General features: G+C 42.4%; 1 protein-coding gene across 7 annotated transcripts in view; it reads right to left on the reverse strand.

Annotated features, from left to right (window-relative positions):
* Positions 1 to 26,452, reverse strand: part of BAIAP2L1 (BAR/IMD domain containing adaptor protein 2 like 1) — a 106,179-nt gene that overhangs the window by 60,529 nt on the left and 19,198 nt on the right. For 6 of the 7 annotated variants that reach the window (XM_067705553.1, XM_067705558.1, XM_067705557.1 and 3 more), the window contains exons 2-3: positions 5,398 to 5,473; positions 365 to 451 (exon numbers count right to left, since the gene is read on the reverse strand). In XM_067705553.1, coding sequence (XP_067561654.1) covers positions 365 to 451; positions 5,398 to 5,467 — 157 coding nt within the window. In that variant the 5' untranslated portion in view covers positions 5,468 to 5,473. Of the gene's footprint in view, positions 1 to 364; positions 452 to 5,397; positions 5,474 to 26,452 lie in introns of those variants that run through there. The other variant, XM_067705555.1, reaches the window with a different exon arrangement.

Raw genomic sequence — 26,452 nt, forward strand, 5'->3', positions numbered from 1 at the left:
TCTCTGCAAGGTGAGTCACAGGAAACGCTCTGCCAGAGGCCGGAGGCTGCGTGCACATCCCCTTCAGTTAAAAATGTGGCTCAAGGCTCCCCCGGCTTCACGCTTCAGGGATCAGCAGGGAACTAGGGCCCAAACCTCAGAGGCAGAAGCCCAGTTCCTAGTGGCCTGCGCTTAACTAAGCCTCCACTTTGGACAGACCACGGAGGAGTCAATCACCGCAGAGGTGAACAAACCCGAGTGCTGGGCTAGCCCTCTTTTCCATTCTGGATCCGGGCCACTTTGTATGTTCTCATCAGGGCTCGCACGACAAAGGCTCCGGAACCGCGCTCAAGTTGGGTGTATATGTAACGGACGGTCAGCTCACCCAGCTCTGTCGACACAGGGGACCCGCTGGCAATCTCACCGATCTTGGCCACTCCATCGTAGTAGGCTTTTCCCGCCAGAACCATAGCTAGACAGGGAAGGTGACACACACAATCATCACTTACACATGGAAAGGAGGAAACGACACAGAGGTTTTCTTCCGAACACCCCGGAGTCCCTCGCGGCTGAGGCAAGCGTGGCTCTCAGGGGGCAGGGCTTGAGCTTGCGAGCTGTGCCAGGGGCAGAGGTCCCTCCACTGCACTCCTGCAGGCCCCCCACCCACCGGAAAGCCCTCACGGGATCCTCGCCTCCGACCAGCCCTGGGGAACCTTCAGCAGCGGCAGAGGCTGGGGGTCCGGAGAAGGTTCTGCCTGCTCCTCAGGCCAGCTCCAGAGGGGATATGTTCCTAACACAGAATTGGGGCTGGAACACATCCACTGCAGCAAGCTGGTCATTCTACAGCAATACAGGTCTGCAATACTGTTAGCTAGAGGGGCTGGTGTGGGCTTGTCTAGGCGCCTGGGCCTTCTATGGCATTTTTACTTTTTCTATTGAAAAAGATATTCTGAGACACAAGCAACTACCATACTTGTTGCCAGGAGAGAAATCTATGAAATCTGAAATACATTATCATTTCAAAAAAAAAAATGAAATTACCTGAAAAATAACTGAACGCTCTGCTTTTCTTTCTGCTCTTTTTTGGCAGAGACAGGAAAACTCTTACTGCTATACAAGCTGGATTCTAATTATCTTAAAAATCACATTTCTCCTTTCAAACTGATTCTGAAAACTACATTATAAGGTACAGAAATATGCTTCTGATTTGTTTTTCTTTTCCTTTTTTTTCCCCTTTCCTTTTTCTTTTTTGGAGGGTGCAGGGAGGTTGTAGGTGGGAGTCAGGAGCAAGACAAATCTGGGTTTGAATTCTACTGTTACTTCCAACAACATGACCTTCTTGGACAAGTTAGTTATCCTTTTTGAAACAAACGGTTTGAATCTATAAAATGCCCTAACAGTGTGAGTATTGGACAAACTAATGGAAGCTGATAATACCCACTCCTTCTGTCACTTTACACAGGCTGGGTTTCAGGAGACTGAAGGTGTACAACAAGCAAGCTTTTCAATAAGATCTAGCCTATTTAGTGTGACTCTGGAGAAAATATTTTATCTTGCTCAAAGGCCAGCTTCATACACAGACATCACTTTGCCCGGTAGCTTTGGAGACCACAGGATTTGGGAGATAAAAGAGCCCTAAGCAACCCCTCTCAGGCTCCTTTCCTCTCACTGAGAGGAAAACCTGAGGCCACACCAGTTTATAACGGGTATTGTTTTTATTTTTTTATTTTTATTTTTTTGCAGTACGTGGACCTCTCACTGTTATGGCCTCTCCCGCTGCGGAGCACAAGCTCCGGACGCGCAGGCTCAGCGGCCACGGCTCACGGGCCCAGCCGCTCCGCGGCATGTGGGATCTTCCCGGACCGGAGCACGAACCTGCGTCCCCTGCATCGGCAGGCGGACTCCCAAACACTGCACCACCAGGGAAGCCCATGGGTATTGTTTTTAAAAGATGAATTTTAAAAGGTATTTCAAGTTTTAAAAAGGTGGGGGAGGAGGTCACAGAATGAATTAATGCCCAAGTCCCGCTGAAGATACTGCAGGCCAAAAAAAGTAGTATTTTCAAGGCAAATTAATCTATTTTTGCATGTCTTGTAGAATTAAAAAAATTATGAAACTTACAGCTTTTACTACATATATATACAAGTTCATGAAATCTAATGCTCTACTATACTATTGTTTCATAAGACTAAGGATAACTGTAAAGCGTAATTATAAAAAAGAGCAGTAACAAATAGCATTTATGTAAACTTTCCAAATCATTACTTAAATTAATTAATCTACCACACTACATTAAGACATAGGGTGATGATGTTATCACCCCGTTTCACGAAGTGGAGCACAGAAGAGATATCCTGGGACATGCCCAAGGTCAATGGCGAAGCAGAGGCAGTGCACACAACCCCGGCAGTTCTAAATCATGGTGCTTTTTGACTCTTTGGTCTCAGCTAGCACTGAAAAAGAGATGACTGCACCGAAAAACAAGGTTTATAGCCAGTAAACTGTCAAGTTAATATATGTAATATTTTAGTGGGAAGATTTAAAATTGCAAGGTGCTGATAAGCTAAAAAGCAAATTAACGGGGGAGAATGGTAATACAGGATTACACAACACTTAAATAAAATTTTTGGTTTGCATCCACACATTGAAATTTTTCCATTAACTGCCGACTTATGTTTAAAACTATTTAACCTTCTTAGTCTAGTAAAATATCCTGCTTTTATGATAAAGCTGCATTAACTTAAAAATTATAATTTATCCAGAAAAATAAACTAATATTTTCATAATTCTGTCCCCTTTTGTGGATATATTAGAGATTTTCTACCACTTACTGTTTTAAGGAATGAAGCTTTATTAATTTTTAGTGGTTGATCAACTACTTCATCAACCTAAACTACACACTTCTACCAGAAAAACTTTCCTTAAAATATCAGTATGATTTCAATAGGTTACAGTTCTGCTCAAAAGCCTTCAATGGCCTCCCACTGGCCACAGGGTAAGCCTGTCACACTCCAGAGTTCATCGTAGATTTTTACAGTCATGGCCTTCAATGAATCACACCTCCCGGAATTCCCAGGTGGTATAATTGTCTAGGATGCTGACAGGCTGTTTGGTCATGTGACTTGCTTTGGCCAATGGGGTATGAGCAGGCATAACTCCCACGGGGCTTGTACTCTTGGGACAGCCAGCTATGCCTGAGAGAGGAAGTGAGCTCAGCCCCAGTCCACTGCAACCGCAGAGTCCCAGGGGTACAGACAACTGCACAGCCTTTACAGGACGACTGAAAATAATGAACTATTGTTGTCTTAAGCCACCAAGCTTAGAGGCAGTTTGTTATGCGGCAATAGGTAACAGATGCTGCATCCAAATGCATTCATAGCAGGACCTTATTCCACCTTACGTTCTACTGTTCCCTCACAGCTTCTCACCCATGCAGCGTGGACCCCTGGTCTCGGCTTGGACGCTGTCTTTTCTGCCTGAAGCACTAGTAAGCAGCGTCTGCCTACTGAAACCTAACGTCTGTCAGCTGGCTCAGCTCCTACACGGCCTCTGCCTGCTCCATGCTCCACCGGCCTCCTCTCAAACTCCTGTGCCGCTGCTCGGCCTATGCTCTTCATCAGCTGTGCTGCTGCGCTGGGCTATAATCTAACTGTTGAATGCACATCTGGCATCCTCGACTATACTACAGATTCTTACCAACGACTTTACACATTTTATTGAAGTTTCTCAATGGCTTCAGCCAAAAACAGATGGCCTGCAGAAATCCTGGAACACATTATGAAATGCAGAATAGGCCCCAGGACGTGTTAAAGTGGTAGAGGCTGCTGGGGAGAAGCCCTGTTAGCAGGAGGCTAAGCTGTGGGCTCTTCACTGCGTCACCTTGTAAAACTCTGCCTCAGAGAGGCAGCTCGTGCTAGAAAGAAAAAAATCACTGCAGGTCAGAGTGATTTCCTTCCCGGGGATGGATAAAGCGATGACTTTGTGGTCTTGTGACTAGGTAATCATCAGGAGAGAGTCAGCTTCCAAAACAAGGCTCCAGTTCTTTGAAGGAGGGAGGGGGCACCCATAGAAGTCACTGGTACGGCTAGAGGGAGAGGGAGGGAAATCTCAGGCCTGCTGCATTTCCTGACACTGAACACGTCTGGCCAAGAGCACAGAGATCCAGAAGGAAGTCAATAAGCAGTTTACTTTTGCACTGACTGAAACGATAGTTCGTCCGTAATCCAAAGTCCTGAGTCTTGCCAGCACCTCCCCTTTCCTGGAGCAGGCTTACTGAGGGTGTGAGGGCGCAGGTTTATTTTCAAAACATCATCAGGGAGCAGCCAAAGGTGGGGTATCGTGAAAGAGAGAAAGAAGAGGGGAAAAAAAGACACAAAGCTTGGTCTGAAGCTTTCTTCAAATCTCAAACCGCTGGAAACTAAATTTTCTACTTATGTTACGTGCTGGTCTTAGTGAACCAGGGTAGGTGGTGAAACTGGGGTCTGAATATTTTGGGGGTGACACTTGCTACATATGGAGAATTGTTCTGACCATGTTAGAATTTGGTGATTGTTAGCATCTTGAGTTTTCAAGGTGATCACTGATAAGGGACTTCCCTGACGGTCCAGTGGTTAAGACTTCACCTTCCAATGCAGGGGGTGTGGGTTCGATCCCTGGTTGGGGAGCTAAGATCCCACATGCCTCGGGGCCAGAAAACCAAAACATAAAACAGATGCAATACAGTAACAAATTCAATAAAGACTTTAAAAAAATGGTCCACATCAAGGTGATCACTGATAATGTTCCCCTTTTGCGAGGGGAATGCATGTGTAGATGCACATTGGCTTCCTCAGATGAAATCTGTTCAAACCAGCAAACAACTCTGGTTCACAGAGAGACAAAAGCCAATGCCTGAGTTCATTTTAAATTAAGCACTCATTTTGAAATGAGAATCTAAGTTCAACCTTTAATTTAGATGTCTTTCCATTCAGGCTAAACATTTTATTTCTCATATTACTATCATAAGTGATACACCCAAAGACAAGAAATTCTTCTACATAAATAGAAAGGAGAATAATTCCTATGCTTCAGGATCTTAAAATTTTAAGTACACTTTTTATATATGTTATTAGTTTACAAAGAATTTGGTGTAAAAAGTAGAAAACATGTTTATGTCAATGATATAAAAGATTAAGCAGTGTCAAAAAGCAAAATCTGATATTTAAGATATGTCACTTTTGGTAGCCTATTATTCAACTTACTCATTTCAAGTATACTAATATCCTATCATTGCAAAGTTCTACAGATTAATTATAAATGGTTTCTACCAATTTAAAGATATTTTAAAAATTCAGTAGCATTTAAAAATAATTAAGTAAAATATTTAATGAATGGCTTTCATATGCATTCTATATTTATAAATTTAGAAAACAGACTTACCATTAACAGCTTTTTCGTAATTTTTTCCTAGGTTTATTAAATTTCGTAGCCCAGGATTGAACTGTTCCATAACATTCTGACAAACAAACAAAAAAAAATAAATTAATAAAATAAGCGAACAGCAGACCAAGCAATCTTTAGATGGTGTCACTGCATAGCCTAGGATCCACACGTGTGCCTGATGGTACCGTCCACAAAGTCATGATTTGAAAGTGGTGAAGAGCACTTCCATCCTAACTGATGGAGTAGTGAGGTGCATGTGACCCTGGCAGTTCCCTGCCTGCCCAGGAGCTGCCTAGAATTTACTGTAAATGAAGCAGGTAGCAGACATTCCATCTCTACAAATTACACCCTGTGGGGGCCATGAGTCCAGAAGCTGATGCTCCCTTTTGGGTTTAGGTAAGTTAATGGCTGTCATGATAGTGCTAAGAAACAGGGGCGCATGATAGGAACTTAATTATATGGGCAGTGTTTTGGCTATCAGTAGAACGGGAATTTCCAAGAGATGTTGTTTTTGCTCTGCCTAATTACTGGGGAAGGGATGGGGGTGGGTGTTGCTGACGGCCCTAAGACATAGGCCAGCCTAGAACTTTCTTTCTAGGTGGTCACTGGCATTTTTTTTCCCAGCCATCAGTTCATTCATTATTCATGGAGTGTGCGGTAGGTCCTGTGCTCACAGCAGTGGAGGGGGAGACGTGGTTTCCCATTATGGACTTCATGATGCTCTATCTCTGCAGATGTCATGGTTTTCATTTTTAAAAGTGTCATTTCTATATCACTAGAAGGTCATAAACATAGAAGTGCTGTGACAAGTATAAAACAGGCAACTATTTAGAACATTGGCCTAAATTTAAAATGCTACCCTAAATCTGAAGTACAGACAAGAAATCATTCCTATGGGTCTCTGGCTTCGTGACCCAGAACACACGGTGACAGTACATCTGTCACACCTACAAACCATAAGGTTCACAATATGAATCATTCCAGATAGACCAGCCAGATCCCTTTACCCCTCTCCCAAAATGTGTACCTTGTTTGTAGAGGACCAAGCAACAAAAAGAATAAAAAACCATACAACATCCAAAGCGGCAGATACTTGACACATTACTCTTCGGGATAAAAAGGTCCTCCATTACGAGTTAGTAGAAAAAGACTATAATAACTTTATTAGACAGTATAAAGGCTTATCGTGAAAAAGAACCCCTGCCCCAACCCTTCCCCACCCCTGGCCTTACACCCATATAACAGCTTGCTTGCAAGTGCTCTTTTGTATTTGCTGCCATAGTTTTGATGAATATTCTTGGCTTCTCAATTTTGGACAATAAGTACTGGATTTCTGCTACGGTAGACAACCCTACTTTCCCTTTCCCAGTCTCTCCTATATAATTAAATAACAGTTTCCTGGTAAATCAACAGTCAAGGTTTATTATGACTTTGTAAATTCTGGTCACTACAATGCAAGGAATGTAAAAGAATTATGCTTCCTTTCTTGATATACTCTTTTTGTTTCTCCTGGGATTAATAATTGTCTCATTCTCACCCTCGCCTTAGATTTTTCTATGTATCTACCTTAAATGTTTCCACACGCTCCGTTGGATCTCATAGGAGCCTATCACTGTTTTTCAAATGTACAAAGCTGTCAGCTAATCTTCCATTCCATTTTTTCCCCCAGAACTTCCTCCAAGGACTCTCCGTCCTCTTACTCAGTCTGGCCTGACCGTTCCTGCCACACTGTTGCCCTTGCATGTCCCTTTCTGCTCCCCTGTGTGACAGTCTCATTAGCTGGATTCCACATCTTCCTCCTTCTTCATTTATTTTTTTTATTTTTATTTTTTTTGCGGTACGCGGGCCTCTCACTGTTGTGGCCTCTCCCGTTGCGGAGCACAGGCTCTAGACGCGCAGGCTCAGCAGCCATGGCTCACGGGCCCAGCCGCTCCGCAGCACGTGGGATCCTCCCGGACCGGGGCACGAACCCGTGTCCCCTGCATCGGCAGGCGGACTCCCAACCACTGCGCCACCTGGGAAGCCCCCTCCTTCTTCATTTATTGCTATCTGCTGGAGATCATTCTCCAAGAGTGACCTAAGAAATGACGCAGGAGGTAAATTTGAGTCCCCACATGTCTGAAATTATCTTTACTTTGACATTTAACTGGTATTTCGCTGGGCTGTGTATTACAGGTTGAAAGTGATTTTCCCTTAGGATTTTAAAGATATTGCTCCAGTCTTCAATATCCAGTTTTGCTATTGAGAAGTCGGCTGTCATTTGTATACGACTTTTTTTTTTTTTTGGTGGGGGGCAGGTGGTGGGAGGGGGCTTGTTTATCTCTGGAACCCTCCTCTTTATCCGTGTGCTCTGAAACTACCCAGTGGTCTGTCTCAGTGTGGGTACTTTTTTCATTTATTTTACTGGGCACTCAACAGACCCTACCCATAGAGAAAATTATGTCCTTCAGGTCTGAAAAGTGTTCCTGTTTTGATTCTTGCCTCTTCATTCTCTGGAACTCTGAGGAGGATTTTATATGACCTGGATTTATTCTCTAATCATCTTACCCTTTTCCTCTGATTTTCCACTTTTTGTTCTATCTCTGATATCCTCAACTGTACATTCTAACTCCTCTGATGCTTTTCAAACTTTTGATATCATATTTTTAATTTGGGCTCTTTCAGGTTTTTTTGGTTATTCCTTTTTAAAAGCATCCTGTTGTTTTACGGATGCAGTATCATCTCTTATCTGAATAAACTGTAATTTGGGGGATATTTTCTGCCAGTTCCCCATACTGTCTGGTTATTTCTTCTCATTGTTTGGTATCCAACTGTCTTTTGTGTTGGAGGCTTTCCCCAAATGTCTGGTGATCCTTGACTGTCAGTTTGTATTTAGGAGTAAAGCCCTAAAATGTTGGCTGGAAGTGTGTGTGCACGTGCATACAGGGTGGCTACTGACCGCTTCATTCAGAGTGACTGGACAGCAAGTCAGCTGTAAAGAAACTGGCCAAGTGACGGTAACCAGGGGCCACTGGGTCTCTCCAGAGAAGTTTCTAATTTCCTATCACTGGGCGGGGGAAGGGGCAATCACCAGGTGGTCAGCTTTCCCAGGTCTGGAAGGGGGTTGGGAATCCCACAGGTTTCCTGTGCTGATTTTTCCTGAATTCCAGTACCTCAGCTGGTGTTTCCAAGTCAAGAGTGCCTCTGATTCAACACATCCTGAGACTGAATCTCCAGGCTGCCACGCCCAGGGAGCAGCTGTAATAGTGGTGGCTGGGGCAGGAAAGGGGACCTGGCAGTTTAACCACCTGTGTAACTCCTATTCTAGCCCTGAGTGTCCCCTCCATCTCTACCTTCTGTGGGGCCTGTTCCCCAGCCTTGGGGGTTCTCTGGGGTGAAGGGCTCAGCTCTCACTGGTGCTCATCTCTGCAGTTTCTTTCAGTTCTCTTAAGGCAGTTTACCACACCTCCGTCCATTTCTAACAACCCAAATTTCTTTAGGCCTTTTGTCAACTGATATTTCCTTCTTCAGGTCTCTACACTATGGATTTACAGGCGTTTTCTTTAAGTTCCTTTGCCATCATTTTAATGTATTCTCAAAAGGAAGAGAAGAAAAAGACTTGAGGTCAATAGGCCATGCTTAACTGGAAGTCCACTCAGCTTGTTTTCCTGGAGCCAGTCAGCTGTTTGAGCCTCATTCACAACCAGCAGCCATGAAGCTCCAGAGCCGATGCTGACCCCTCACCAGTCCCTCTGCAAGATGGTCAGCCTCAGTACCTGATCACGGGGACCTGTCGCCACAGCTGCTATTTCTATTATCTTTCCTCAAGTTGTTTTGTTTTTAAGCTTTTAATTTTGAAATAGTTTATGAGTCACAAGAAGTTATAAAAACTGTACAAAGAGTTCCCATGTATGCTTCCTCCAATGGTAACTTATATGGCCATAGTACATCGTCAAAACCAGGAAACCAACATTGGTACAACACTATTAAACTATAGACCTTATTTGGATTTACCAGTTTTCATGTCTCTAATCTGCACGGTGTGTGCTTTGTTTCTATGACACCTTATCACACGTATAGATTTGTGTAACAGTCACCATCACCACAGTTATTATACAGAACTGTTCCATTAGCACAAAGATCTCCCTGATGCCACCCCTTTACAGCCACACCCTCCCCACCAATCCTAAGCCCTGGCAACCGCTGATCTCAGTCACAATAGTTTTGTCATTGTGAGGATGTAATATAAGTGGGTCACCGTATGTGACCTTTTAAGATTTACTTTTTCACTCAGCACAATGCCCTTAAGAACCATCCCAGTTGCTGGGCGTATCAAGTTTGTTCCCTTTCTTTGCTATCAGTGGTCCAGAGAATGAATGTATCACAGTTTATCCATTTAACTGTTGACCATTTGGGTTGTTTCCAGTTTTTGGCAATTACAAATAAACCTGATATGGACAATCATGTACAGGTTTTTGTGTGAACATGAGTGTTCATATCTCTAGAATAAACACCTGGGAGTTCAACTGCTGCGTCACATGGTAGGTGTACATTTAACTTCATAAGAAACTGTCACACTCTTTTCCAGAGTTGGCTGTACTATTTTACATTCTTATCGGCAATGTACGAGATTTCAGTAATTTTTAAAATCTAATAACTTCATTAGAAAATGGTTGCTTTCTAATAAAGAAAACTATTTTTCAAATACCTCATCTACAATCCTTAAAATAATCTTACAACACCGAGTCTGGATGGTAAGAATATAAGTTCTAATAAAAAGATAAAACTATTTTTAAAACATCATTTAAAATTCTTAAAATAATCTCACGTGGCTGAGTCTAGATGGTAATACGTATAAGGAAATCAGCAGAGCAAGCTCCGTCCTCTAGCAGATAAGCAGTTACAAAGAGAAGCTAAGATCTGTGTTTTTTCTTAAGATTATTCTTTGTTCAGCGTATTCAAATAATGGGAAAGTATAATTTGATTTCTTGATATAATTCTTGAAATGTTTACATATAACTCCCATCTTAAAATTTCAAAAACAATGAAATAATGAGAACTTCCAAAGTTAATACCAAGCATAAACCACTATCCAAATGATTCAACAGGAAAAAAGTTCAACTAAGACGTGAGACTACAATCAGCTTCAGAGAAAATATAAGAATTTTTAAGCTTGTAAGTTCAACATACACTTCAATCCTTTATTTTAGGTTTAGCTACAGAAATGTTTCCCCTGGAAATTCTGGCCTCTCTGAACAGTGGAAAATCCATTTCGACACTGGCTGTTGGCCATTAATCTAGTTATTTTAGCTGAAGTACATGTTATTTTTAAACCCAGGAACAAAAAAGCAGTGCGCTGTCATATTCCACAATCCATAAAATTTTTACAGTGCATGTCCTTGTGAATTGGATGGGTCCTACATTTTGGAGGGAGGGCAGCAGCTGGGTCAAAGGTCATGCTGTGTCAAGGCCTGGCAAGACCTGAATTGTTTATAGAGCCTCAAATGTAGAGAGAATCACCAGCAGTAATGAACAAATCCATTTTAAGTTTGGCGCTAGGAATAAAAGGTTTAAGATTCCAAGTACAGAAACAAAATAAATTATAAAAGGCATTATCGGGCCAAGAAGCACTATTTTGTTACCATCTATAACAAAAGCTTAGTATGTATCCCAACAGTTACTGCTTGGCAAGGAGGATAACGTGGCAAACCACTCTGAACCAGAATGAGTTTCATCTTCATTCAGGGAAGAATATGGACCATCTAGGCTAAAATAAGATGACTGGCAACATCACTGTTGTGCCTGTGCTGTGTCTCATAATGAAGAGGGTTGGTCCTATCACAAGAGCTCCGCAGCACTGGAGAATCAGTGCTCAGCTATTTCCAAAACTGCTGAGGAACAGGCCACTCGGACCCTACAGGCACTTTCCACCAGATTTCTAGTTGGTCCATTTATCTCATACATTTCCTCTGCCTCCTGTACCGTTACAGATCATAATTTTAAAACGAATTATACAATTTTACGATGGTTTTTAACTTTCTCACCATTTAGATTTTTCTTTCATTATTGAAAAATTATTACCTTTACCAGTATGAAACTATAGACTATGAAGCATAAATACAATTATGACTAGCTAGCTAGTTAAACTGAGCTGATTTTAAATTCCTAAGAATTAGTTTCTCTTTCCATTTCTTTTTCCAGTTCTCTGCAAGACCAAGGACAACTTATTTGATATTTCAGTGCTTAATTTTCTCAGTTGAAAAGTGTGGGTTATATTTACACTGGAATAAACTTTAAAAGTGATTTAAGAATCTCTAATACAGAGTTTTTTTATAACTTGATTCAGGTACTGTATGTCTCTGAAAATTTCGATATTTTATTCTAAATAATCTCATACAAATTAATCTAGCAATGTCACAAATGCTTAAACTAATCAAGGCACATTTTAATTTCATGTGACAAGAATACCTGTTCATAAGGGTTAACTGAGAATACTTCTAGATAGAAGTCATTTGTAAAAAATCTCACTTCCTCTTACATGTGTTGTCGGAAGCTGCTGTTCCTAGACTAACATCATCAGTATGTAATTATGTCCCCTGCCTTTAGGGAAAGTACTGACGAGTAAATTTGGTAAAAAGGCAGATGCCTGTGGGCTAACTGATGGTCAGAAGAGCCATGTTTTTCATACCCATCTTGAATGGGGAGCAGAAGCCAAGTAAAGGAAAGTTAGACAACTAAGATGTTTTTTGTTTGAAATATTGAGCTAGAGCAAAAATACTCATATTCGAAGATATAAATACACAAAAATGCTTCCTGTCAGTCAAACGTGAACAATGTTTTGGCCCCCTAGTCTGTATGATCTATCTAGGCTACCAGCTAGCAACCTGTATTATGTATCAATTTGTATCATTTATAATTTGTAACATGCCACCCTAGTAGCAATGAACCTGAGGGGTGGGGGACTATTGCATAAAAAATACTTTGGCCTTGAGTCCTCAGGCAAATCGCATCCCTCCATGCTGAGCCTCAGTCTCCTCCTCTATATGGGAAAACCTCTAATTTCCACCTCATGAGGGGTACGAGAATTCACTGAAATAATAACTAATATTTATGGAGCACCTATTGTGTGTTCTTCAAGGCACCTGACAGTGCACTGAATCAACTGTAGTAATTAACGTTGCAAGACAGAAGATAGAAAATATTAGTCAACTCTCCAGATGGATGAGCATTCCTATTTACACAGAAGTCTCCAGGCACTACCGCTTCCTTTCTGTAACATGAAAACAAACGATCCGGGCTCTCCTGCCTCAAAGCGTCACGTCAGGATGAGAGAGACCGTGAACGCAAAAAACCTCCAGTAGTCTGCAGTACAAAGGAAACTGGAGGTGTAATTATTATCTGCTTTATTCAGTTCAAAACTCTTTACTCTTTTTTTCCTTTTGAGATACATTTTGACACTCTGCAGCCTACATTTCAGGCTCTGTGCCTAGCACTTCACACGGGTTTGCTCATTAGATCCTAACAAGGCGATGGTTATCCTCCCCATTTTACAGATGAGACGTGAAGCTCTGAGATGTTAAATGTAAAAACCTCGTCGAAGGGCTTCCCTGGTGGCGCAGTGGTTGGGAGTCCGCCTGCCGATGCAGGGGACACGGGTTCGTGCCCCGGTCCGGGAGGATCCCACATGCCGCGGAGCGGCTGGGCCCATAAGCCATGGCCGCTGAGCCTGCGCGTCTGGAGCCTGTGCTCCGCAACGGGAGAGGCCACAACAGTGAGAGGCCCGCGAACCGCAAAAAAACAAAACAAAACAAAAACCTCAGCGAAGATCCCACAGGCAGTGAGAGGCAGAGTCAGGCCTGGGCACTAACCTTTGCGCGCACCACTCAGGCCTCCAGACAAATTCCTTGAGAATTGTGCAATAAAGTGGGATGAAAACGCTTTTATGACAGAGAGCACTATTTTAGGGTGAGAAATTATGGGAGTCTCTACAATATTTTTTCTTTTTGGATGCCTGCTTGTAACCTTACTCCTGATTTTAGATGAATATAATTAATCTTCCAATAGCATCACAATATGGACCAATTCTACATGGGCAAGTATTTCTGATCTTCTCCTTTTCTTTCCCTTAAAAAAAGGAGGGAGTGGGGGAGAAAAAGAAGATTCTCCAACTACCTGCAGTCCTCCCAAGAATTCATAATGGTTAACACTGTCATATTAATTTCCTTTGCTGAAAAGAAATCAAAACGTTACAGAACGACACTGCGAAACCACAAGGTGTTTCGGCCACCCTATCCAAGTCTCATATCCCTTTTTCTTCTCCCCAGAGAACCACTAGTTAAGACTGTAAACTTTCTAACTCATATTTATACACACATATAGTCAGGATTGATAAATAATTTTGCTTTGTACATTTAATAAAATAAACAGTATCATGTAATACATTTTACATCCTTTTTTAAATTCAGTGTTATGCTTCTGAGACCTGTCTACCTTGATATGTATTAACTGGGTTTATTCCGATTTAACTTCTGTATGGTATCCCTTTGTGGGCTAATTTTATGTGTCTGCTACAGTACCTAGTCAATTGAATACTAATTTCGGTGCAGCCGGGTAGGAATTGTCGATGTGGCTAACTACCAGTAGACTTTAAGAGATTACCCTCAGAAATCTGAGTGGGCTTCCTTCAGTCGGCTGAAAGGCTCTAAGAATGAAACTAGGGTTCCCTGAGGAAAAAGACCTTCCACTCGTAGACTCCAGGCTGCCGGGCTGCCCCACAATTTCACACCTTCCAGGCCGCACAGCAGCGTGAGCTGGTTTCTGGACTTCCTCTACCGAGAGACATTTAGGCGGCTTCCAGGTTTTTGCTAACACCAACTGTGTGGCAAGAAGCTGTCGATGTCTCCTTGTGCACGTGGGTGAGAATTCTCTTTGAAATACAACTGCTGGGGCATGGGGTACGTGAAGATTTTTCGGGTTTGTTACTTTCTCCGAAGTGGCTGCTGCAATCTGTGCTCCTACAACCGCTGTGCTATTTTACCACAATCACCAACACTTGGTGTCATACTTTTTTTGCCCAATGGGTGAAAAACAGTACTTTTTTTTTTTTTAAGTACAGTAAACCGTTTCCCTTGTCAGCGTTAAAAAAAGGACACAGGACTGGAACTATCTAAGCAGGGGAAGAGAAACAATGAAAGGTGGTTTTTATCCTCAGCTCTCAAGTCTATCATGGAATAAAGCCATTAGTGACTTTTGTCCTTTTCACCACAGGGTAAGAAGAGGCACCAAAAGCATGGATCATGCCTGCAATCAAGCCAGTCTGGGCTGTGGCCTCCCCTCCCTACCCCCATCTCTGAGCTCCAGGCCAATGGCCTCTGGGCTGTGCTCGGAACAGGCCAAACCAATTCCACCGCAGGGATCCTGCACCTGCTCTCCTTCTGCCTGGAGGCCCTTCTCCTGGATACCCGCCCACCTGGGTCTCAGAGACAGCTTCCTCCACCCTCCTCCTCCCGCCCTCTCTCCAGCTGTTTCTTGCTTCTCTTTCATCAAAAGGTTTGTCACTACCTTACAGGATATTACCTGTTTACTCTGTCTCCTTAGTAGAAACTAAGGAAATTAAGTAAATTAAGGCCAAGGACCACTGCACCTCCAGCACCAAGAACAGTACCTGGACTATCTAATGCCCAAGGTATACTCGCAGCAGCAGTTTTTGAATTCTTTTAAAATTATATGAGATGTATGTGCTCGTGGACGAATCAGCTGCATCACGTGCCTTCAGCTCATCTGAACACACAGACACAATAACCCGGGGGGCTGATTAGCCACAGCAAGGATTGGTGGAGTGAGGTAATGCACTGCTCGCAGATTCATTAGCTCAACGTAACAGCTCCAACAGAGGCTCATAGAAGCTGCAAGATTCTGCCCTCTACCTACTAAGGCATAACAGGCTTACAAAATCTCCAAGTGCCACATCTTTCCTTGTGAACTTTGCTCCCCAACCCTATGTTTTTCCAAGTTGACATTTAAATTACTTTTTAAGTATTAGGCAATAACACAGTCCTTAAAAAAATACGTTGCTGGAAACAACCCAAATGTCCATTAACTGGTGAATAGATGAAAAAACTATAATTTTATAGTTTATAAGTTACACCTCAATAAAGCTATTAAAAAAAAAACAACAACAACAACAACAATCCAGCAACAACAAAAACCCTGCTCTTCTCGACATCCCAGGCTGCTAAGGGTTCAGGTCTAAATCCGCAATGCTGAGAAATGCCACAAAGCTGTGGTTTCTAACTAGCCTGCCCACAGAAGACCCAGATGTGCTGAGATGCAGGTCATCCACTGTCCTCTGTGAACACTGGTCCAGGACCAGAGAGAACAATGCTCCTGGTCAGTAGAGCATGTATGCCCATGTAGCTGTTAGCAGCAACTTCCGCTGCTCAATCAGTTAGATCCATTAGTAGAAAAAGATAACCCAGCTATTTTGAGACCAATCTCCTGCTTGGCAGTTATCTTTCCAGCTATGATTGGGGAAGGAGTTTGGCAAAAATGTTTCTCCATTTTCTTTTTCTCTGGCAAAAAATCATTACCGTGTCCCTCTAGAAGGACAGTTTCATAGGAAATCTTCAGCCCACAGAGGGAACCCCACTCCATGAAACTTTCACTATGACTTAAACACTGTTTTGCCTTCCTTCTTCCTTTCCTTTCTTTATTCATAACCAGGCTTTGGTTTGTAGATAATTATTTCTGCAAAAGTGGTCCTTCATTCAGAGGGCAAAGGGCATGCCAGAAATGAAGCCACGAGGCGCCAAGGGTTCCATGGCTCCCCCCCCCCAGCAACATGACCTCTGCACCAGAAGCCACTGGGCTAGTGGTCAGTAAAGAACAGGGCCACCTCTTTGGGCTTTGCCTCTCCTAGAATATTCTGAGAGAGTTCTGAGAGCATCTGGTAGATCCCAAGCTCCTTTAAGAACCAACCAAGTGATGAGAACCAGTGTGATCAGAACCAGAAAGGTACGTCTTCCTGCTTCTTAAGATCCGTTACTAGAAGCAATTACATCTCCGGGACCTTTTATTTCATTGGTTAAAGAAACAGATTTCTGTGACAAAACTCCACCTTCCCTACTCATTTAGGCAGCAAGAACTGCTCTGAAGCCAAAGCACAATTAAGCAAAACAAAAAGGTCCCAACATACTGGTGTGAGAAAGAAGTGTGTTCTATAACTGTTCAAACGTTTTGGAAGAAATTATCAAACATGTCAAGAAAATGAGGTCCCAGAGCTATCCCACCCAGTAAACTAGTGTACTAGTTTTCAATTGTTATTTTTAAAGAAAATTGTGGAGGGAGAACCATGTTATAGGTAATCAGTGTTCATGACCATCTGATAACATAACTTGGGGGGAAAAAATGGCCTGAACCCTATTCAACACTTTCAGTGAAAGAAAGTTTCATTTTACTTTAAACACTAGACAAAAGTTTCACATGTGTCTATGAGGGGAATCATTTGAAACCACGTTTCCTTGTAGTTTTTTTTTTTTTAATTTATTTTTGGCTGCATTTGGTCTTCGTTGCTGCGCGCGGGCTTTCTCTAGTTGTGGCGAGTGGGGGTTACTCTTCGCTGTGGTACGCGGGCTTCTCATTGCGGTGGCTTCTCTTGTTGAGGAGCACGAGCTCTAGGCGCATGGGCTTCAGTAGTTGTGCCACACGGGCTCAGTAGTTGTGGCACACGGGCTCAGTAGTTGTGGCATGAGGGCTCTAGAGTGCAGGCTCAGTAGTTGTGGCACACAGGCTTAGCTGCTCTGCAGCATGTGGGATCTTCCCAGACCGGGGCTCAAACCCATGTTCCCTGCATTGGCTGGTGGATTCTTAACCACTGCGCCAGCAGGGAAGCCTTTCCTTGTAATTTTATGTATAGATGATTACACTGGGTCCAAGGTCCAGCAGGTGCTATAACTCCATATAGCTGCACGTATTTCCTGGCAGCACTAAAAACCCTTTCCAGGCTGAGAGTAGGCAATCCTAGCTTACTAACTGCCAATGCTATCAGACATGGTAGCAATGTCTGGCCCACACTGGCCTCCATCAGCAAGAGGATTTGGGGACCCTACCCCAGATTTCAAGCAACTTTTGGACCTTGAACTTCAGAGGAAGTAGTACCTGTGAGACTAAAGTAAAAAATCACTTCTTGGGCTTCCCTGGTGGCGCAGCGGTTGAGAGTCCGCCTGCCGATGCAGGGGACACGGGATCGTGCCCCGGTCCGGGAAGATGCCACATGCCGCGGAGCGGCTGGGCCCATGAGCTATGGCTGCTGAGCCTGCACGTCCAGAGCCTGTGCTCCGCAACAGGAGAGGCCACAACAGTGAGAGGCCCGCATATGGTACAAAAAAAAAAAAAAAAAAAAATCACTTCTTGAAACTCCAGCTATGATAATATTAGCATTCATTTTTGCTCGGTTCCTACAGGTCCATGTTCTTATTTGAAAGAATGGAAATAATCCTTCCTATAAGCCACAGTGCTAGGACAACTCTTACATAACTTTCGATCAGAATCTGGAAATTTGCTTCTTTCCTGGTATTTTCCTGCGTGTGTGTGTGTGTGTGTGTGTGTGTGAGTGAGAGAGTGAGAGTGAGAGTGAGAGAGTGAGAGAGAGGGAGAGAGGGAGAGAGGGAGAGAGGGAGAGAGGGAGAGAGGGAGAGAGGGAGAGAGGGAGAGAGGGAGAGAGAGAGAGAGAGAGAGGGAGGAAGGGAGGGAGGGAGGGAGGGAGGGAGGGAGGGAGGGAGGGAGATCATGGCAAGTACTAGAGAACACGTACTTATCTATCACTCCACTAACTTGTAAAGTCCTCACGTTTGGGCCTTTGAAACAACTACACACTTGTTCACTCTTTATTACACACATACAGTGAGCCTAACCTTATGTTGGATGTACAGAACCCAAAGATGAATGAGGTAAGAGTTCCAGCCCTTGAAAATGCATGGTCGGGACTTCCCTGGCAGTCCAGTGGTTAAGACTTTGCCTTCCAGTGCAGGGGATGCAGGTTTGATCCCTGGTCGGGGAGCTAAGATCACACATGCCTCACAGCCAAAAAGCCAAAACATAAAACAGAAGCAATATTGTAACAAATTCAATAAAGACTTTAAAAATGGTACACATAAAAAAAAAAATCTTTTAAAAAAAAAAGAAAAGAAAATGCATGGTCTAAGGGACACAGGCATGAAAAATAGCCAGGCAATCTAGACTGACATGGTGAAAATAAGAAATGCAAAACACCTTTAATATAACTTGAAAATCATTTAGAAATATATAACTTTACCACAGATAGATGGCATGTATTAAGGAAACAGTAACTGATTAGTTACTGGGTTTAAAATAGCTGTTGACAGACATACACTTTGAAGGCTACAGGGCGCGCTAGACCATTTGGTTAAGTGTTCTTGCCTGCCTGGTTATTATTAATTTTAAAAGGTGTGTCATGGAATAAAAAGCAAGCAATGAATTTACAGGAAAGAATGTCTCATGTGCTCAGTTGCATTTGTTTAGAAAGTCCCCAAGTACTTAACGAGCAACAGGAACTTTACCAGATCAAAGTATAGGTGACTCTTGAACAATATGAGGCGTAGGGGTGCCCACGCTCCCCACAGTTGAAAATCTGAGTTTAGATGGCCCTCCGTATCCACAGATTCAATCAATGCGATGGTGCAATACTGCAGTATTTACTATTGAGAAAAATCCAAGTATAAGCAAACCTGTACAAATTCAAACCCGTGTTGTTCAAGCGTCAGCAGTAAACTGCTGATTTCATATCGCAAGCGACATTCCTTTTTTTAGTTCACTAGTTCTTTCCAAACACCACTCTTACATAATATCTGGAATAATTCTAATGAACTGCCCTCAATAAGATCCTGTGAGACAGGTCGTTCTGCTTTGCATTAAAATCCCAGCCCTTGGGACTTCCCTGGTGGTGCAGCGGACAAGACTCCATGCTCCCAACGCAGGGGGCCCAGGTTTGATCCCTGGTCAGGGAACCAGATCCCACATGCATGCTGCAACTAAGAGTTAGCATGCCACAACTAAGGAGCTGACAAGCCTCAACTAAGGAGCCCGCCTACCGCAGCTAAGACTCGGCGCAAACAATTAAAAAAAAAAAAAAATCCCAGCCCTTGCAATCTGAGAAATATTGTTCAAAAACCCAAAATAATGTAAAAATAGTTCAAGTTTGTTAAATACAGTTCTGATACCAGTAAGGGGAATCAAAACTTCTAAAACTTTTGTTTTGTTTTCATCTACTTCTCTCATATAGCCAACTTTCCAAGGACTTCTTACAAACTGCCTAAGAAACTCTTCTTGACCTTAACCTGCTCATACATCACTCTTTTCCTCCTTTCTTCCAATACTGGGACAAAGCAAACAAAGTCTGAAGAACGGAACTGGTAAAGGCAGGACGCCTCTGGTACTGCTGGAGGTGGGGGGAAGGAGCAAGGACGCAGAAGTGATGATCCCGGGCAGGCCAAGGCGGAGGGGAAAGGCTGGCATTGTTGTCCTGTCATAAACTATAAACTTTAGAAAAGCACAGGCTGTTTCTTCTCTAGGGTGGTTTCCAGTGGTGACCACAGTGCTTGGTACAGCCTGGGGCACAAGAAGAGAGCTGCAGAAGGAATAAATGTAGCTGGGAAGCTTAGTTAGTGCATCCCTAACAGATGCTCAGAACACGGTAGCTGTGATTGTTAGTGCCATCTCAGTTTCACTGGCCATGGAGCAGGTGAGGATTTAGTTACAAACTGTGAGATAAGCATACATCCGTACTTATTCAACAGATATTTGAGTTCTTACTGTGCCATCAGCACAATGAGAGATTTCAAAAAATCCTCAAGGAGTGTACAGCTCGTCGATTGAGAGACAAATTTGTGCCAATAATATTAATACTATTCTTTTACCTGCCTATGTGTCAGTCACTCTACTAGATGCTGAGGATAAGCAGTAAACAAAACACATGAAAATCAATGCACGTAGGGTGGTATGGTCCAGCAAACACAAGCTACTACTGCTCGCAGCCAACACACTGTTCTAAGAGCTTTCGTTCATTATTATGTTTAATCTTCACAACAACCATATGAGGTGGGTACTATCCTCACCCTTGTTCACAGATGTGAAAATTGAAGGCAAGGTCAAATGGAGGAATATGGCATTATCAAGTACATACCAGAATGTGGGGTAACACAAAGGATGGACTGTTTTGCTGAAGAAGTCATCTGTCTCAGGGGCACAACAGTTGGACTGTCATGTAAGAACAGCGTTTTGCATGTTTAAAGTGTTTACACACTTAGAAATATATTGTACCATCAGACATAGTTACGGCCGGCACCTCAAGCTGCTCCCAGTGTAAGATGAAGCCCGCAAAAAATACACCATTTGGTCAATTGAAACCATTAAAAAAGTTTTTTTTTAAATTGCAGCACTTAAATATAAGGAATTATCATTGCGATTTTCCTGATTCTCTTCTGTCACTTGAGTTTTTGCATCCAGAAATGGATTGGTCTGTTAGCTTAGGTCTCAGGCATCCGAATCCAAGAGGTGACCAGGGTTGTCTCTGGTCCTCCTCTCCCCTCCCTTCCCCCAGCCCCACCCCCCACCCCAGACTGGAGCTTCTCTTCTCCTAACTCAGGAGGGGGCTGCTCCATCCGGAAGGTCAAAGGGAAGCACTTAGGGTGGCTAGTAGCTGGACTTGTCATCTGAGATCTGTCCTGACCCACACCCAGGTCTTGTTCATGTTTATTATAGGCAATATGTTCTTATCATCTGAACTTTTATCCCTTCTTACTTTGGCAGGTTGTTAATACCAATTTTGTACCTTTTCTGGTCCATCTTACTGCTTTCGTACAGTTCAAGGATACAGCTGCACCTCGAAGTGGATCAGCTGCTTGCAACATCAGGAGTAAGACTTTGAAAAGATAGTTGTAAGAACTAGAATTTGGTTCTCAGTTTTGTTGAATTTTTCTTCTGTTGCACTCACAGTCTCAGGTTAGTAAAAGTTAAAAATGTACCCGCATAAGTAAAAATTAAGAGAAAATGGTTAAGATTTTAAATTAGGTTTACCCTCAGAAGGTTAATTTGCGAAACAGAGGTAGAAAGTGGCACACTTTACCTTAGTTTTTAAAACTTTTTATCCATTAAAATGGAACAGATATATCAATTTCTAGGGTTTTTTTTTTAGCTTAAGTATTATAAAAGTAACCCGCTCACATAAAATGTAAACACCCCAGAAGGTAGACTGTAAGTAAGAAGTAAAAGCCCCTTGCCCCCTGCCCTAGAGCTAACCACAGCTAGCCAGTTAATATTTTTATTGGAGGAATTGCTACTGTTTAGGGACTTTTAACCCCCAAATTACCATATAAATAAAACCAGTTTAAGCAACAAACCCAGAAGTATCTTCACCCACTGGCTGTTCTCTCTCAGAACACAGCTCTAGAAGGCCCTGAGCAATCCCTTACATCTCTGAGGGGTGCTTATTTATTTTGCTTCCTAGATTGGGAACACATTCTGGTAATATTTTTCATTTATTTTGGAACGAGAGAGAAACCAGTAACATTTCATCTCATTTCCACAACTCTTACCTTTAACCATAAAGATCTGAGTTACAACCAGAACACAGTCCTTAAAATAATGATAAACCAGAAAGACCGACTCAAGGTCTGGAAAACATAAAGAGAAGTATAAAATCAAGGCTGAAGAAAGTAAGAACAGAAACATACAGGCCTCAGGGGCCACAGAGCTGTAATTACTCTGGACACATCTACAAGTACAAAGTTTATAGGGGAAATTATACCCGGTAGTGCTAGACATGAAATCTAGGGTGTTCTCCCAGCCAATGTCCACAAGCTACTCTATGTTATAGGTATACATGTTCTACTACTTTTTTTTTAAACCCTCTAAAGGTTATAAAAAAGAAAAAGAAAAAAAGGAAGCAGTTTTAAAAGACCTACTTAATTGGTTGAGGTTCAGGAAAGGTACATTCTCACAGGATCAGATTACAGCATAAATTGGGGCAAGTCTTCTGAAGGGCATTTTGCAATGTATCACAAATATGCTCTACAATGTTGACTACCCTTTGACCCACAACTCCTGCTGGGGATTTAGCTTAAGGAAAAGATCCCAGATTTGTGCAAAGCTTTACCTGCAATGATGTTCAGTGCAGTACTTTAATAGCAAAGCATTGGCAACCATCTTACATCCAAGAAAAGGGGAGTGGATCAATAAATTCTGATGAAGAATGGAGAGTCATCAAAGTGATGAAGCACACGATACTGACTGACATGGAAAGATGTACTGACAGATACTGGAAAGAGTGACAGTAAGAGTTAACTGTGGGATTCTGGGTGGCTTTTACTTTTGGTGTAAATATTCATAGAAATTTTGGAAATTCTCTGGTATCAGAAAAAAATATAGTTTTAAAGAGCCTCTGAGGTTAAAACCAACACACACATGTAAATTAATAAAACATGAATGACTGTGGGAAATGCTGAGAAGTATAATCTGGGGGACTTGTTCACAAACATGTACAATCTAAGTGGGGAGAAGACCCAAATTAAAAATAACAGGGACTTCCCTGGTGGTCCAGTGGCTGGGACTCCGCGCTCCCAGTGCAGGGGGTCCAGGTTCGATCCCTGGTCGGGGAACTAGATCCCGCATGCATGGGGGATCTACTAACTACAGTGGAGTTAGATCTACTAACTACAACTACTACAGTGATATGGATGAATCCAACAGACACACTGGGTGAAAGAAGGCAGACAAAATAAGCCAAACTAATTAGCGCTGCTAGAAGTCAGGAGAGCAGTTATCTTGGAGGGGACACAGTGACTGGCAGGGGCCATGAGAGGGACTCTGGGGGCCGGTCGTGGTCTACTTCTTGATCTGGGTGCTGGTTACACACGTGGGTTCAGTTTGTGACAATTTAGTGAGCTCTATACACCTAAGCAAACCTTTCAGTGTGCATATTAAAGTTCAATAAAAAGTTTTAGAAATAAGAATGGATGGGCTTCCCTGGTGGCGCAGTGATTGAGAATCTGCCTGCCGATGCAGGGGATGCGGGTTCGAGCCCTGGTCTGGGAAGATCCCACATGCCACGGAGCAACTAGGCCCGTGAGCCACAACTACTGAGCCTGTGCGTCTGGAGCCTGTGCTCCACAACAAGAGAGGCCGTGATAGTGAAAGGCCCGTGCACTGCGATGAAGAGTGGACCCCGCTTGCTGCAACTAGAGAAAGCCCTCGCACAGAAATGAAGACCCAACACAGCTAAAAATAAATAAATAAATATTTAAAAAAAAAAAAAAAAAAGAATGGATAAGCAACAAGGTCCTGCTGTATAGCACAGGGAACTATTAAACCAGAATGGAAAAGGATTTTTAAAAGAATGTACATATATGTATAACTGAATCACTGTGCTGCTGTACAGCAGAAGTTAACACAGCATTGTAAATCAACTATACTTCAATAAAAATAAAAGTTTTAGAAATAAAAATATATACATTTGCAAATGTTAACAGATAAGTTAAATGAATATTTGTGCTGCTTTTATAATGATTTTTACTTTTGAAGTGCAGAATAAATACCTGTGTGGAATGTTGAGGGGAAAAAAGTCCAACTGGTTGCAATTGCACAGACATTAGGTTTCCCCTGCAGGTCTGCCTGCAGCTCATTACGATAAAAGTGCAAGGCAAGAATTAATGCCTAATCCTGGAATAATGTCACAAGTGTAAACTCAAAAGCAACCTGAAACTCGGTGTCACAAGTCCAAGTGGCCCCAACCTTCATTAAAAAGGACGTTGCTCTGTCTGCTTAGCAATGTTATTGTAGTTCTAAAACCTCTTTCCAATCAAGAAAAATGTTATGACAAGAAAGGACATTCAGTGTTTGGCTTTGTGTTTTCATTTTACCATAAAAAAAGCTACAATACTGGGCTGTGCGGTTTAATATTCGATACCTGGCAACGCTTTCTGCCGCTACCTGGCACCTGATTCTTACAATCCCCTTTTTTAGTCATCATGGAGCCAAGAGCAAGTTGTCCGGTCTTCTGCAAGTCCCATTTTATCTTCAGCATACCCGAAGAAAGTAGTGTTATGGCGGGAACACATGAAGATATCAAGTAGCCTACACAACAACAACAATAAACATAAACAGCAACTGAAAGCTTCAAAAGCTAGACCTATATGCCACAGTCCACACTGGAAGCCAACCAGGCAGGGACTTTCACTTACATGTCCCCACTTAAACCCAAGTCGAGAAAATAAACCACCCTTACACAAACGAAACCTAGCACATAGGCCTAGACTGCTTGCTTTACCCAGTGAAAGAACAAAAGTACCTCATTTTCTTATTTAAAGAAAGGTTTGTTCAAAACATGTCAATGATGATGAGTTAACGATGACAAACTTCTGCGTGACATCTTAGATGACTGAAGTATGAAAATGTATTTGGTTTGTGCATTTGTTGGCCACTACAAGCTAAATTTCTATACAAAAAAGGAGAGGGATAGAGGCTGGCAGGGGAACTGGCATGTGGGCACTGGTCTCTCACAGACTTTGGGCCTCACCTTCTCAATGGTATACAAGATCCATGTCCACCTAGACAGCTGATGTACACTTCGAATGAAACACAGTGTCAAGGGAGGGAGAGGGGAGACTGGCACAGGACAGGTGCTAACGAAATTAATTAAATGTTCATTTATTCAACAAATATGTACACCTACTAGGTGCCAGGAATTGTTCTAACTGCTCAGAACACAACCAAGCAAAGCTTCTTTCCTTTGGGAGCTCACATTCTAGTTGGAGTAGGAATAAACATATATGGTAAGTAAATATATATTACATGCTAAGGTCATAAGCACTGTGAGGAGTGGGGGAAGGTAAAGTAGGCTTAGGTGGGACTGGGAGATGGATGGCATCATCTGGGATTTTAAAGCTGTTTGAGTGGGATTCTGAGAAGGTGGCATTTAAACAAAGACCTCTGTGTCCCCTTCCCCATCACTGCTGCTTCAGCAAGATTAATGTAGGGGTGACATCCCTGGATGACATCACATCCAGCCCTCCTCAACTTCCTAAGACCAACAGTTCTAACTTCTAGGAAGGTTATGGTTACTTTTTGCGTGTGTGTGGTTACTTTTAATTAAGGGTTTTTTTTGAACTTTACTTCTTCCTTGTACCACTAAAGCACGTACTCATTAGAAAACCATACAAAATCACAAGCAAGCTGCTGTGGGAAAATTATGGGCATAGTATAGGCTGAAGAGTGGGGAGGGAGAGGGATCTTTGGCTTAATTCTAATTAGCAACAGTGACACTACCTGACATTTTGGGACTTACTACCATGCCATTTGTTTGTGACGCCATAAAATACACATCTTCCCGGGATTTAGCATGGCTCTCCAGTAATCATTTGTCTAAGTATACATTTCAGAAAACTCAGCAAATGTTTAAATAAATATTTAAAGGTATTTGATACTGCATACAGAGGATCACACCACTTTATAATTCCTCCTTTTCTCTAAAGTATTCCTTTTTTTCAAAGTTAGAAAAATTTCAGTATTAAAAAAAAAATCTAAAACCCATGTAAGTCATAAAATCTCATTTGCAGGTGGCTTTTGTAAACACACCTGGTTAGGTTGTGTTTCTATTAGTAAAACATTCTGGTTTGCCAGGTAACATAAAGGAGACCTCTTTTCTAGGTTCATCAACACTGCAGGGAGATTTTTACCATATTAAACTTAAATTGTTTTCAGCTTTCGTCTTTGTGGGGTGGGGGAGGGGAAGAACCCAAAGAGGAGGTGGTGAAAGGATGGTGGGCTTTCAATCAGACCTGTGAACATAAAATTTCACTGTGCATTTCCATCATAGTCAAAGCGTGAGCTAGCAGCATCCACTTCATAGATTACATATAAACTTGTTATCTGGAGCTGTAAATTATTATCCCACCATCCCAACCTAAAGATGACCCCAAACATTAACGAGGAAATGGTGATTAAAGTCAGTCAATAAACATCTGTGAGCTTTTTGTATCTTTTAAGACACCTGGGAGTAGAA

This window comes from Pseudorca crassidens, chromosome 15, assembly GCF_039906515.1.
Source record: "Pseudorca crassidens isolate mPseCra1 chromosome 15, mPseCra1.hap1, whole genome shotgun sequence".
Taxonomy (NCBI): Eukaryota; Metazoa; Chordata; class Mammalia; order Artiodactyla; family Delphinidae; genus Pseudorca; species Pseudorca crassidens.